The following is a 15,121-nucleotide window of genomic DNA, read 5'->3' as shown; positions in this document are numbered from 1 at the left end:
GTGAAAAACTGAAAGCATTTCCACTAAGATCAGGAACAAGACAAGGTGGCCCACTCTCACCACTCTTATTCAACATAGTTTTGGAAGTTTTAGCCACAGCAATCAGAGGAGAAAAGGAAATAAAAGGAATCCAAGTCGGAAAAGAAGAAGTAAAGCTGTCGCTGTTTGCAGATGACATGATACTATACATAGAGAATCCTAAAGATGCTAGCAGAAAACTACTAGAGCTAATCAATGAATTTGGTAAGTAGCAGGATACAAAGTTAATGCACAGAAATCTCTGGCATTCCTATATACTAATGATGAAAAATCTGAAAGTGAAATCAAGAAAACACTCCCATTTACCACTGCAACAAAAAGAATAAAATATCTAGGAATAAACCTATCTAAGGAGACAAAAGACCTGTATGCAGAAAATTATAAGACACTGATGAAAGAAATTAAAGATGATACAAATAGATGGAGAGATATACCATGTTCTTGGATTGGAAGAATCAACATGGTGAAAATGACTACTACCCAAAGCAATCTATAGATTCAATGCAATCCCTATCAAACTACCACTGGCATTTTTCACAGAACTAGAACAAAAAATTTCACAATTTGTATGGAAACACAAAAGACCCCGAATAGCCAAAGCAATCTTGAGAACGAAAAACGGAGCTGGAGGAATCAGGCTCCCTGACTTCAGACTATACTACAAAAGCTACAGTAATCAAGACAGTATGGTACTGGCACAAAAACAGAAAGATAGATCAATGTAATAGGATAGAAAGCCCAGAGATAAACCCACGCACATATGGACACCTTATCTTTGATAAAGGTGGCAGGAATGTACAGTGGAGAAAGGACAGCCTCTTCAATAAGTGGTGCTGGGAAAACTGGACAGCTACATGTAAAAGTATGAGATTAGATCACTCCCTAACACCATACACAAAAATAAGCTCAAAATGGATTAAAGGCCTAAATGTAAGGCCAGAAACTATGAAACTCTTAGAGAAAACATAGGCAGAACACTATGACATAAATCACAGCAAGATCCTTTTTGACCCACCTCCTAGAGAAATGGGAATAAAAACAAAAATAAACCAATGGGACCTAATGAAACTTCAAAGCTTTTGCACAGCAAAGGACACCATAAACAAGACCAAAAGACAACCCTCAGAATGGGAGAAAATATTTGCAAATGAAGCAATTGACAAAGGATTAATTTCCAAAATTTACAAGCAGCTCATGCAGCTCAATAACAAAAAAACACACAACCCAATCCAAAAATGGGCAGAAGACCTAAATAGACATTTCTCCAAAGAAGATATACAGACCGCCAACAAACACATGAAAGAATGCTCAACATCATTAATCATTAGAGAAATGCAAATCAAAACTACAATGAGATATCATCTCACACCAGTCAGAATGGCCATCATCAAAAAATCTACAAACAATAAATGCTGGAGAGGGTGTGGAGAAAAGGGAACACTCTTGCACTGCTGGTGGGAATGTGAATTGGTACAGCCACTATGGAGAACAGTATGGAGTTTCCTTTAAAAACTACAAATAGAACTACCATATAACCCAGCAATCCCACTACTGGGCATATACCCTGAGAAAACCAAAATTCAGGAGTCATGTACCAAAATGTTCATTGCAGCTCTATTTACAACAGCCCGGAGATGGAAACAACCTACGTGCCCATCATCGGATGAATGGATAAAGAAGATGTGGCACATATATACAATGGAATATTACTCAGCCATAAAAAGAAACGAAATTGAGCTATTTGTAATGAGGTGGATAGACCTAGAGTCTGTCATACAGAGTGAAGTAAGTCAGAAAGAGAAAGACAAATACCGTATGCTAACACATATATATGGAATTTAAGGGAAAAAAATGTCATGAATAACCTAGGGGTAAGACAGGAATAAAGACACAGACCTACTGGAGAACGGACTTGAGGATATGGGGAGGGGGAAGGGTGAGCTGTGACAGGGCGAGAGAGAGGTATGGAAATATATACACTAACAAACGTAAGGTAGATAGCTAGTGGGAAGCAGCCACATGGCACAGGGATATCGGCTCGGTGCTTTGTGACCGCCTGGAGGGGTGGGATAGGGAGGGTGGGAGGGAGGGAGACGCAAGAGGGAAGACATATGGGAACATATGTATATGTATAACTGATTCACTTTGTTATAAAGCAGAAACTAACACACCATTGAAAAGCAATTATACCTCAATAAAGATGTTAAAAAAAAAAGAAACCAATACAGATAAATCATGTCATTCACCTAATCAAAACCCTTTAGTAGGAGTATTCCCAATGCTCCTAGGATAAAGCCCAAAATAATTAAGGGGCCCTGCCATCCAGTCTCAGCTCCCAATGCTCTCCCCCTTGCTTAATGTGCTCTAGCCACAGGAGACACCTTTCAGTACTTCAAGTCCCTTGCACGTGTTCTAGCTTCAGGTCTCTGCACATGATGTTTGTTTCCTCTATGTGGAACACTTCCTCCATTCATCCCTCCTCTATCTCCTTCTACCCCAGCTGATCCTTCAGTTCTCATCACTTCTTTAGGAGAGTCTTCCCTGACATTGCAGACAGAGTCAGGTCCTCCTGTTATAAGTACTTATAGAACGCTTATTTTTCCTTCATAGCTCTTATCTCAATTTGCAGTTTTCTACTTCTAGGTGGGATTATTAATGTCTGTTATCACTCCTACTAGACTGTAAGCTCCATGATAGCAGGACTCTTGTCTGTCTTGTTATAACCTGACATTTAGTAAGAGCGCAGTAAATATCTGTGAAATAAATGACTGCTCCCTGTTAATCAGGGTGGACCTTATCGGCCCTAGCTCCATTTTCCTCTCCATTCCAACCCACGTCATCAGATAAGTAACCTCAATGGCTATGGATGACTCATCCAACACTCTAGCTTCATTGTCCCTTGACCTCCTCTACTTCTGCAACCTCTGACTACATGCCACTTCACGTGCCATTTCTAGCTATTAGTGCCCTAGACCACCCGATAAACATGGAGCTGCTCCACTTCAGAATTTCTGAACTCCACTAACCCAGTCTCTGGCTACAACCTCTTACCCTTATTACTTCTTGGTTCTCAGAATACCCACTCCTCATTCTCATCAAGATCTCCCATCCTTTGACTTCTTCCATTCTTCAGCTCATTACCACTTTATTGCTTAACTCCCTACCCAGTCTAGTGGCCATGGTACATCACTTCAGACACTCTTGCTAGCAGCCTCACTGCTCTAATCCATTTTAATCTGCCATTTACTGAGCTACTATGAGTTACTATGGACCACTCTATATGCATTACTTCTGGAACTTCTCACAACACCTATATGAGGTAGAGACCACCATTACCCCCTTTTACAGATAAGGAAAAGGATTCTTAAAGAGGTGAAGTAACTTGTGCGAGGTCACACAGAAAGTGATGGAGCAGGGTGCAGCTGGGATCTGAAAGAGATCTGTCTGACACCAAGGTCTGTGCTCCGAACCAGCAGGTTACTCTGTAGCTCAGAGGGAATGATAACTCTGACTACAACACGGAAAATGAACGGGAGGGAAGCAGGCCAAGTGTGAAGGCTTGGCGACCAAGGCAGCAATCCAGGGGAGAGTTGATGGTGGACTAAGCCTTATCTCTCAGAACATCTCAAAAGATCCAAACTAAAAGCCCACTTACTTCAGGCGTGTGACTTTACAGGATGGATCTGGTGGGCTTTGGCTGAGGATGGCACAACTAGGTGTGCCTAGAAGAGACCAAAAAGAAAACCAGCAGTTTAATACATTCTTTCAGGATACAATTTCTACTTTAACTTATCTACTTACTTATTTATGTTTATACTTAAGGTATGATGACATTCATTAAATGCTTCCGTTTGCTGGGAATTTATTATAGTCTTATTTACACTTCCAACCACGCTGTGAGCTACTCTCCCATTTTACAAATGAGGAAAGTGAGGCGCAGAAAGATGAGGGAAATTGCTTCACATCCCACAGTTAGTTAATGATAAAGACGGAATCAGAACCCCAATCCGCTTCTTTCCTAGTCACTTACCCAGCCAACAGCCAACCTTAAAGCCGCACTCCCCACACTACACCCGGGCCATGGAGACGCTTGCGGGTGCGGGGATCCGAGGACGCGCTGCGCTCCGACCTGAGGACCTGAGCAAGAGCAGGGAACTGACCAGCACGTCTGAGGCCGGTGCCCAGACCTGGGCTGAGCAGCCGGCCGGCTCACGGGACCCGGTTGCGAGGCCTGGCGCCCCGGCTGGATGGGGAAGGCCATGGGCCCCGGAGCGGCCGTACCCTGGGGAGCGACCCCGTTTCTTACACCCACTCTGAGGGCCCCACCTCCCAAAGGCACGGTGACACGGCCTGGAAGCCACCAAGCCCAGGACGGGCCCGCAGAGAAAGGAGGCAACAGCTCGGTCACCTGTTCCGTTCCCCCGTCGCAGAATCACAAGACCCAGTGGCGAATACCTAAGTCACCTATTTGGGTTTTCTGCCCGACTTCAGCCACAGTCTGGGGTCTACGAATGGCCGTCCTTGGGCCCAGGAACCACCATGTGCTTTTGTTTGGTTTTTTGGTTTTGTTTTTTCTTTTTGAGGAGATGACCGATACTTTTCCTTAGAATTTCAAACGGGTCACGTCCACCCTCCACCCGCCCTTCAAAAAATTAAAAAGTTAAGAATGCTGACTCGGAGCTGTCAGCCAGAGACGCTCTGATATCTTTACCTCAATCCCGCAAGCTCGCGGTGTCAGTCCCCACCCCCGGCGTCCCTCAGCATTCCTTTCCGTTCTCTCCTCCCCCACCCCCACGCACGCCTACACGCACGCACCCCACACGCACGGCCCCCCACACGCACGCACCTCCCAACAGACGCGCCGCACGCACGCGCCAAGGTTCTCCACACACACACCCATAAATTGCTGCAACCAGGCGCGTTCTCCCGCGCCTCTCCGCGCAGACGCGTGTTCCCCAAGTCCCGCGCCTCGACCCCCACTCCACACGCGCATCCTCTAGAGCCTCTCCCATCTCCCCTTTCCAGGGCGGGCTTTCCTCAGGGGCTGGCGGCCCGGCCTTCCCCGCCCCCCAGCTTCGCGGGCAGCGAGGTCCCTCCCCGGCGCGCTGAGCTCACCCCGAACGAGCCTGCGGCAGGCCAGTCCAACTGGGCCGCTGCTTCCCTCCTCGCATCCCAGGAGACACCGGGCGGGGTGTGGCACCTCCCACGCTCGGCCACCGGGGCCTTCGGACTACTGGGAATCCAGCCACTCAGCCGGAGGGAACTCCCTCGACTTCCTGTCCCTCCCAACGGAGTGGGCGCTGGGGGGCAGGGTGGTGCGGCGGGAGGCGTTTCTCGTTCTCGCTGAGAAAAGCGCTCACCTGGTTCCCAAAGCCAGTTTGCCCTTCCTCTCCTTCCTGCCAGAGGGAAGGGAGAGCCAAGGTCTTGGGGCGGAGAAGGGGAAATGACTCAGAGAGGAGGCGTCTCAGAGGGAGGGGCCGGCCTGGAAAGGGGGGGGGCATTGGGGAGCGGGAGGGAAAGGGGAGGAAAAAAGAGGATGGGAAAACCGCGGTGGGAGAGGTTTCGAGGGTGTCTAGCGCAGTCCTGGGAATCCTGCCTGGTCAACCCCGAATCCAGGAGCCACTAGGCTGGATCTTTTCCTAGGTTTTGGGCCCTGACTTCTTTACCCCGTGCCAAAGGCAGCCAGAGCCAAGACCCTTGCTAGCAACTACCGGGCAGCACGGAATCTTCTGGGCTGGGCAAGGGCACAGGAATTAACTCTTCGCGTCCTTTGGAGTCAATACTAGTAGTCTTTACCTCATAGTGTTGCTGGGAGAATTAAATTAGTTACTACATCTCAAGTGATTAGAATAGTGTCAGGGACACTGTAAGCAGTCAATCAGTGATAGCTCCTATTATTACGAAGGTGTTCATTTGTTGGTGGTCTGTGTCACCTCTAGATTGTGAGTCTCATGAGGGCAGAGACTACGTATTTTCTTTATCACCGAACTACAGCACCTGACACAAAGCAGCTATCAATAAATTATTTGTTGAGTTAATGAATAAATGGGTGATTGAATGATAACTTGGACTAGTGGCTATGCCAAGACCTTCTCTGCCACGTAAGGGATGCGTTTGTGGAAGTTTGAGGAAGAAGGGCTATGATTGGGAAAGGTGGCACATAGGACTCCTGTGGATTGCTATATCAAGTGACCTGCTCTGCCCTTGGAAAATGGAATGTCTGGCAGTTTCCTACATGGACGACTGTCAGACAGCTGACCCGAAATTTGAAACTGAGCTGTGGCTAGCTACATCAGTATTTGCATCTTGTACAGTTAGTAAGTAAAGAAGGAAGGGGGAGAGGGCTGAAGCGGAAAACTCAAAAATAATGGTGGCAAATGTTAAGTGAGGGAGATTGGTGGGGGGGAGCTCTGAATGAATCGAAATGTGTATGGAGGAGTATAGTGACCCCAAAAGGAAATCTGATAGCGGTCCTAAAGTGACAGTAATGTTATCCACCTTTCTGTTCTAGTCATAGGGTTCCTGATGATCTGCCCTCATGTCCCAGCATTCTTGGGGTAGGTATACAGATTAGGCTCCTATCACTACATTCACTAAACTTGCATTTATGGAAATTAATACTGTTAGAGCGAGAAGGGACCTTAGAGATTACTCATACATTTCAATTCAGAGTTGAAAAACTAAGAGCCAGAAATGGATAGCAAAGGACTTGGGCTTTGGGATTCTCTGGCCTTGGTACTGAATCTTTCAGGGCCTGAATTTGTTGTGTGTCCCATTATTCCTTTAATTCCTGCCCCACCCTATCCCAAGCCCCAAAGAGACTGAATAAAAGGACATAAATAGAAGGTCAGCAGAAAGGAGGGAGAAAGGAAGTTCCTCACCAGACCCCTACTTTACTTCCTTTTTTCCCCCTCCAGGGAAGGTACCTGGGCCTTCAGCTAACTGCTATAGAACAACAGCTCCACCACGGTACCCTGGAAGTTGCGTTATCCACATAAACCCCACAGGCAAAGGCTTGAACCACAGCTAATCTGAGTCTTGGCAAAATGCCTGTGACCCTCCCGGAGAACAAGAAGATAGGCTTGCAAGAAGTTGCTTCACGGCCATCTTCCACTCACCTCTGTATCTCTCCTCTCCCCTGGGAAACTGTCAAGAGACAGTTTTGCATCGCCTCCCACCTGCTGAGATCTGATGAGATAAGAGTCTTCCTGACTCATCCCACTCAGAAGAGAGCTACAGACTATAAAGTCATTTAGTTGCAGTCTAGAATTGGCTTCGGAGCAACTGGATATCCCATAACTACCATTGCAGTCCTCTGGCCCCTTTTGTTTCAGTGTAATTCTTTTTTTTTTTTTTCCGGTACGCAGGCCTCTCACTGCTGCAGCCTCTTCCGTCGCGGAGCACCGGGTCTGGACGCGCAGGCCCAGCATCCATGGCTTACGGGCCCAGCGGCCATGGCTCACGGGCCCAGCTGCTCCGCAGCATGTGGGATCCTCCCGGACCGGGGCATGAACCCGTGTCCCCTGCATCGGCAGGCAGACTCTCAACCACTGTGCCACCAGGGAAGCCCCAGTGTAATTCTTTTTGGTGCTTGGGATACGAACCACTAGGAGCAGGAAACTTTGACTACTTTTCCTTTCACTAATAAAATAAAAAACTGTTTGACTCTGAACGTCATTCATTGTATCTTTACCTGCTAAATGAGTTAGGCCTTGGACTTGCCTTGCCTTGTGTACTTGCTGCTTGCTGTGAATTTCACATTTCTGGTATACCACAGCACCCTCCCTTATCATTGAGGGAGTTGAGCTGAACAAAAAGATATGTACATCATAATGGCCTTTTCCTGCCACTGTACATCGGGAGAATCAGCTCAAATTCCATGTTTCTGGGACTTCCAATCTGGTGGGAGGAGTAGCAGATCCTCTTTGCCGTCTATGCACAAGTAGAGTGGGCATTTACATTCTGTTATTTGAAAGACCCCTCTTGGCCCAGAATATGTTCCCAACAGGCTTACCAGAACATTGTTGGCTGACCCTTTCCAAACCTGAAAATCTGAAGCTTGCCCCACCCCAGTCACCCCTAGGTTAGACAACAAAAGCATTGCCTCTGGAAGGTCCTTGTTAACATTTTCTTGTTTTCTGAGAAGGAAGGAAGAGGTAGAGTGAGGAGTTGATAGAGATGTGAATTTTTTTTTTTTTGGCTGTGTTGGGTCTTCGTTGCTGCGCGTGGGCTTCTCATTGCGGTGGCTTCTCTTGTTGTGGAGCACGGGCTCTAGAGTGCAGGCTTGGTAGTTGTGGCGCACGGGCTTAGTTGCTCCACGGCACGTGGGATCTTCCCAGACCAGTGATCGAACCCGTGTCCCCTGCATTGGCAGGTGGATTCTTAACCACTGCGCCACCATGGAAGCCCGAGATGTGAATTTTGCCCATGCCCTTCCATTTACACATTACTGATGGCTAATATATTAATTCTTCTAATTGTTCCCTTTGAAAGAGACTGGCCATAAAGAACAATAGCCTGTTAACCAAGAGGGAGTTGTGGGAATGCTGGACCAGAGATACATGCCTGAGAGGAATTATATGAGTGGTGGTGTGGAGTTCACCTAAGACAAACCTCACAATATATGAGGTGGCCCATTTGTCATTCTGCTTATCAGGTTCTTATTCTATTCAACCAGCACTTACCAAGTATCTCCTATGTACAAGGCTGGTAAGAGCTTCCACTCTCACCCCTGCGTCTCCAATAACAGCTTTGTTTTTCAGCTACTACTAGTAACTCTAATTCAGAGATTGAAAATTATTGGGGTAGAATTATTGAGTTGCATACCCCACCAGATTATAAAGTCAGGAATACTTTTTAATATGCCCCCGCAGATATGAGTAGAGTCCTTGGAACATAAATAAACGCCGCGTGAATGACCAGGCCAGACCTATCACAACTGTAACTTGCATGTTATGCCCGACAGTTATAGGAAGATCACCTTGGTCCTAACCCTGACCCCTAGAAATTCACAGTGAGGGAGAGTCATTCTCATTAGCTATCATGCTATATACATTTCCAGTATCCATGTAACAACCTATCTGGCCTCCATTACTCCTCATCTTTGTAACACACCACCTCGCCCCTACCTACAGGCTCAGCTTCACTGAGACTCTAGGACCAACGCTATTTCTAGGAAGGGGAATATAAAGAGCTCCATGTCTGCTCTGGCCTGGCACATTAAGATGGAGCCAGTCTTTCCAAACATCACATCCCCCAAAATGTATAAACTCTTAGCTGTGGGTAATAGCCCCATATTCAGCTTCTGCATGGCTGCTGTTCTCCAGATGGCCCACTAACCCCTGAAATTCCAAATTTTTGTCTTTTATATTTTAACCCTCTTGCCTTTGGGCTATAGTTCCTAGTCGCTTTGCTAGCTGCCACCCTTGACTGGCCTGCTCCGCTTCACATTGCATGCCCCCTTTAGTAACTCTGATTAAAGTATGTCCAAGCCCAGCTCGGGGGTGGGGGGGGGGGTGGATCTCCTAACCCTCCCAGGCTCCTCCTACAGGCCAGATGTTTAACAGCAAGTCAGCTTACATCTGGCCCTATCCTGACTTTAACCACTAGGTTCCAGCACTGGGATTTTCTTTGTTCTTCCTTAATTCCCACCTTCTGGCCCAATCACTGAAACTGAATGTGCCGTGTTTCCTTGGGCCTTATACTTTCATTCTTTAGTCTTCCTGACTGTATCTTCCTCCTGAAACCAAAGTCTTCATGATTGGATCTCGATTTCCAGATGCTCCGGATCCTCCCTGCCCAAATCTCTACCCACTACATAATTAATTTCCCCTAAGTCATTTAGACAATTCCAGTAACCCATGACCTTTTTCCTTTTAATCTTCCCCCAATTCAAACTCCAGTGAGAGACAATCAAGAACTCATGAATACATATATATTTATTTAATTCATAATATAGCATTTTGAATGGGCTGGGATATTTTTTTTAGAGGGATGAGGCTGTGTAATCCACAGATGCTCAGATTTCTGTCACTAGGAGAGACACTATTGGTCCAGAGCTCCCAGTACAAACAAGCCTGGGATAAAATATTTGATAAAAAATAGTCCAATAATAGTCTAATAAATATTCTAGCTGAGAACAACAACATAGCATATGTCTGAAGCTGGCAGACCAGACTGTAAAAGGCAGTTTCACCTGACCTAATGGCGGTCAACCTGGCCAACCTGTAATACACAAAGTACAGCCCAATGGCTCTGAGGCTGCAGTTGGCTTCAGGAATTAAAGTAAGTGTGGAAGTAGTTCTCATCTGTCAGCCTCACATTCTCCATTCTGTAGAAGAAAGGGTATCAAATATTTGCACTTATCAAAAAGTCCATCTGTGGATTGCTCCAACCAGGTAGTCATATATAAATATGTAAACCATGGAAGCTTAGAAAATTCACCTAGCGTATTTTAGCCGAAAAGAACACAGAAGTGATTTTGCTGCAATTTGAAATTCACTGCATCCAAAGTTTACACAATGGAATTGTATGATAAAAATACATACAGATGCAGTTACTCTTACTTACAAGTAGCCAGAACTCCAATGTGGCATTAAAATTTCTTTCATATTCTCAAAACATGTTTAACTTTATTGTTGATTATTTTTGTGCTTTCTTCAATAAGATGATATAAAAAGTGAAAATAAGCATAAATTGCAGACAGAAAGAATAATGTGCTGGCAGAAAGGATTGCACGAGAACAGACTGAGGAGAGCAACAGTGAAAACTTATGGAGTCTCCTTCCTTGAAGATGTTAAATACAGGTCCTATTCCCTTTGTCCAACTGGGTTTAGCTAGAGGTAGTCAATGACTTCTCTTAAGGTACCTGGCATTGACAGTATTCTATGAAAGTCTTAAGTTTACTGAAGTATCTGGGACTCACCACACCCCCACTGAATACTTTGCCACCATGTTTTTTCTTGGAAAGCACTTTTAATTATTCGGCTCAGAAACTTCATTGCTTACCCCAAACCCAGTTTATTTTCCTACTTTATTCAGTAGACTTAGCTCTGAGTGATTTTGGGCTATGACCAAAACTGAAATCCACATTCAAAGTTTGAAAAGACTGAAAGGTTATGGAAAAGAATGGTGCCACATGCTCCAGACAATTCCCCAAGTCAACTTCCAAAAGAGCTTTTGAGGAAGACAATACTCATTTATATGTATGAGTCCTAGGACATTTGCAAAATAATATCAATACAGCCCAAATGGAGAAGAGGCCAAGCATTTCTGCCCAGAAAACAACAAACACCAATATGGATATCAGAGTACAACAGGGAAACTTTGATTATTCATTTGTTCACTCATACATTCATGCAATTAACATTAGCCAGGCAACTACTCTCTGTTCCACACCCTGTGTCAGGTGTTGAAAATACAACAACAAAACCAAAAGACACAGTCTTTGCCCTCAAGGTATTCACAGTCTAGTGGGGAAGACGATTCTTATATGTTAAACCTTTGTGTGCATCAGAATTACCTGGGGGAGCTTGTTAAAAATGTAAAATTCCACTTATGTGCCCAGACGTTTTAATTAAGATCGAGGGTGAGGTCTAGGAATCAATTGTTTTAACAAACACCAAAAATGATTCTAACAGGTGGTCTGAGGACCACACTTTGAAAAACACTGCTATACAATGTGATTATTGCTGAGAGGGGGTAGTGCTCAGGGTGCCATGGGAGCTGGAGAACATAATCCAGCCTAGGGGTTCAGGAGTTAATCTAGTCTAGTGGGGTAGAGGTGGGGAAAGCAAGTCCAGGCTAGAGTCAAAAGTAGGGTTGAGAAACTGAAGCTTTGTCTCAGGTCGGTAAAATCTAAAAGGCACAAAAATGAATGGCATGGGAGTCCCAAGGCCAAGGTAAAGAAAATCGGACTGGGGTGAAGGTGGAGTGTTCTGCACTTACAGCATTTTCACACTATTCCCTTAATTTAAGAACAATTCCTACTGTTTACTCTGGGCATCAAAATTGTTACTAACGTCTCTATTCCAGGCCCAGAGAACAACTTGTGAAAATCGTTAAGTTTGGCTAGAGTAATCAGTGTGAGGGGGAAGGTGGCAAAAGATGAAGCTGGGAAAGCAAATAGGGACTTGAAAAGCCAAAGTGGGTAAGTAACTGGGACTTTCTACTGAATGCTATGGGAGCCAGTGAAAGATTTTATGAAGGGGTTAAAATCATCTGTTTTGTTTAAGAATTTGGAGATAGGCTCTAGAGGAGAGACTTAGAGTAACTTAGAAATGAAAGACATCCATTTTAAAGCACTGCTACACTGTACTGGGCCTGGGGCTGAGCGGAGGAGATTAATATTTGTTGCATACTTAACTAAATGCCATGCTTAATAGTTAAGTATGCCATACTAATGCCATACTTAACTAAATGCCGGGTGTGTGCTAAGCAGTTTCAATGTGCTATCTTTTTTTCATCTTTGCAACAGCCTTGTGAGGTAGGTATTATTGTACAGAAGAGGAAACAGCGGCTCAGAGAAGTGAAGTACTTGCCCTGGGTCACACAGCTAGTAAATGGCAGAGGAAATAGATTATTTTAGTCTGAAGGCTATGATGAGCTTTCCATCACTGCAAGCTATTTCCCAGCACTGCTGAATCTTACCGAGGTTGCTCATTTCCTGATTAGCAGTAAGTACGTAGGGTTTTTAAAACCAAAAAACCTTACTTTGCCACTAGATGGGTAAGTTTGAGCCTGCCATCTGTAGCTGCATCAGTCTTGCTTTCCATGTTAGGTGTACAAACAATACGAAACTGTTCCTTAGGGGATCTGTATAGATACTTTGTCTCTCCTACAGAATAATAAGCCATTTGACAGCAGGGGCTGTGGATTACCAATAGGTCAGCTTCAGCGTGGTACCTGGCATCTAATAGTTGGTTGAATGAATTAATGAATGAACGTCCACCAAAGGCTGTGGAAAGGAAGAGGGGGAGAAGTTTTGGCATTGTTTCAAGGCTCCGATCTGGGGACTTGTTACAACTAACACGTTGTTCAACAACAATATTTTCACGACTCCCAATTAGTAGACTCCTTAAAGCCGGCTCAGTTCCTGAAAGGAGAAAGCTCTGGTGCTGACACTCCCAATTCCAGCAGCGGAACTGACAGAAGCACAGACCATAAAGCTTGATTCCCTTCCACGATAGTGATTAAGGACTGGGTTGAAGCTTACATCCGCATTTGCCATGAAGGGTTGGCTAAGCAAATGAATAGTGTAAATAAGATTGCGGGAAGAATGATTATTTAACCTGTTTAAGAAAACAAACTATTCTCAGGCATTCTTAAGCACTTCAGAAGTGTTTTATCTGAAAATATAAGTACATTTATATGCAAATAGTTGTTGCATCTACAACACTCCATTCTTACTGAGTAAGTAAATAAAGAAGGTTCCTAAAGAACCTCCATTATGCAAGTCTTTTTTTAAGCCTAATTCTAGTAACTGTATGTACTTGAGAGTAAGAAAACTGTACTTCTTTGAAATATTCTGTGACAGAATTTTCAAGAATTCGGACAAACCTCCTCCATTAGGTAGCATCGATGAAACTGTGCTACATATAACAGATCTACCTGGATCAATTTCCTATCCAGCAATAGCATCTCTTGTGCAGTCTTGTCTCCCTATCTCTCCTGATCCAACCTAGAGCTCTTCCCACCATCTATGTCATTATTGCATGTGCATGTGTGTGTGTGATGGGAGGGAGGAAGGGAGGGATGAATGGAGGGGGGGAGAAATGTTGACTGATTTTGATGTTCCCTTTAGGGGACAAAAATGGATGGTATAATTTATTTTCCCTTCCAGTATATTTCTCACGCAAATGACTAAATTAAAAAGTTTATTATGTATATATAATTATAAAATGAATATATAATATATATTATTTATTCATTTTATATATATATTATATATACACAGACATGTTTTCTTCATAATAAATCATTGATTGTAGGTTTTCTCATAAAAAGCTACATAAAATATGGGATCATTTGACACTTTAAAATTCTACTTGGCCTAATTGGCCAGTACTAGCAAGGCTGACACACCCCTGCTCTCCAGCTGGCTAGCCCCTTGTGCAGAGCATCTTTCTACATTATTTACCTAGAATGACCCTAATTCCTTCCAATATCATTTATACTCCTAAATCACTGGGAATTTTAATTTTAATTTTAATTCTCCAATGACAAGAGAAGCATTCTTCAAATTTCTTCTCCAATGGCTTGAACCCAGACTACTCAGATAATTTGTTCTGAGAAACTCAATACGTTAATTCAAATACAAGCTTTAATGCACAAAAATTAAATCTATAATATCTAGTTATTTTGGATGCTTCAAATGAACTTTATTTTTGTATCTTGTATATTGGACACTAACTGAGGTTTAGGAGGGGAAGAACTGCTGAACTGGAGAGCCAGTGAATTATACGCTCTCTTGAAACTTAATGGCAAGCTTTCATCCCAGAAACATAAGGGGATTCTTGAGGCCTGCAGTTGCATTCCTGCCGCTCGGGGTAATCAATAAAATCTGGGGCAGGCAAGCCAGACAGGATCATCAGGGATTTGTTCCAGATTGTGAATGTTGGACAAACTGGAAGAATGAAGGTCACATCAAAAGTATGAAGATGGAGAGAGTTAGCTGGGTCATAGAAAGACAGCATGTTGTTGTCATAATCCAGAAGGACACCCAGACGCTTCAACTGTGGTGGCACATCCACCAGCATTTCCTTGTTGTTATGTCTGACTACGAAGTTACTATTGCATCGAGAGAAGACCCATGAGGAGGCGTTCTTGCCAATCCATTCATTCTTGGGAGCTGATTTGTAGGCAATGCCAATTGCATACCTGTGAGACAGTAGAAAGGAGAAAGAAATAAACATTTATTAATGATCTGAGTTATGCTAGACACCATACAGAATATCTAAGAAATAGAATACATGTTTCTTCTTTAAATAGTTTACATTTAGATCCATAATACTGACAGCACTAGAGTTTGTTTTTGTTTTTTTGTTTTTTTCTTTTTGCGGTACGCGGGCCTCTCACTGTTGTG

At 44.1% G+C, this 15,121-nt stretch overlaps 2 protein-coding genes across 24 annotated transcripts in view; both read right to left on the bottom strand.

Annotated features, from left to right (window-relative positions):
- Window positions 1–5,418, bottom strand: part of LOC113611021 (NACHT, LRR and PYD domains-containing protein 3) — a 38,513-nt gene extending 33,095 nt beyond the window's left edge. For 2 of the 15 annotated variants that reach the window (XM_027089594.1, XM_027089595.1), the window contains exons 1-2: window positions 4,936–5,136; window positions 3,695–3,761 (exon numbers count right to left, since the gene is read on the bottom strand). In XM_027089594.1, the coding sequence (XP_026945395.1) occupies window positions 3,695–3,761; window positions 4,936–5,032 (164 nt within the window). In that variant the 5' untranslated portion in view covers window positions 5,033–5,136. The other 13 variants (XM_027089589.1, XM_027089582.1, XM_027089586.1 and 10 more) reach the window with 12 other exon arrangements.
- Window positions 5,419–9,958: 4,540 nt separating this feature from the next.
- The window catches only part of MID2 (midline 2), a 108,949-nt gene continuing 103,786 nt past the window's right edge, over window positions 9,959–15,121 (bottom strand). For 8 of the 9 annotated variants that reach the window (XM_027089568.1, XM_027089567.1, XM_027089564.1 and 5 more), the window contains one exon: window positions 9,959–14,916. In XM_027089568.1, coding sequence (XP_026945369.1) covers window positions 14,514–14,916 — 403 coding nt within the window. In that variant the 3' untranslated portion in view covers window positions 9,959–14,513. The remainder of the gene's footprint in view (window positions 14,917–15,121) is intronic. The other variant, XM_027089561.1, reaches the window with a different exon arrangement.

Source organism: Aethalodelphis obliquidens, unplaced genomic scaffold, assembly GCF_003676395.1.
Source record: "Aethalodelphis obliquidens isolate GAN/ISIS:26980383/991018 unplaced genomic scaffold, ASM367639v1 scaffold66, whole genome shotgun sequence".
In the NCBI taxonomy this organism is placed as follows: Eukaryota; Metazoa; Chordata; class Mammalia; order Artiodactyla; family Delphinidae; genus Aethalodelphis; species Aethalodelphis obliquidens.
Note: the sequence above shows the minus strand (reverse complement) of the source record. Positions and strands in the feature narration are given on the sequence as shown.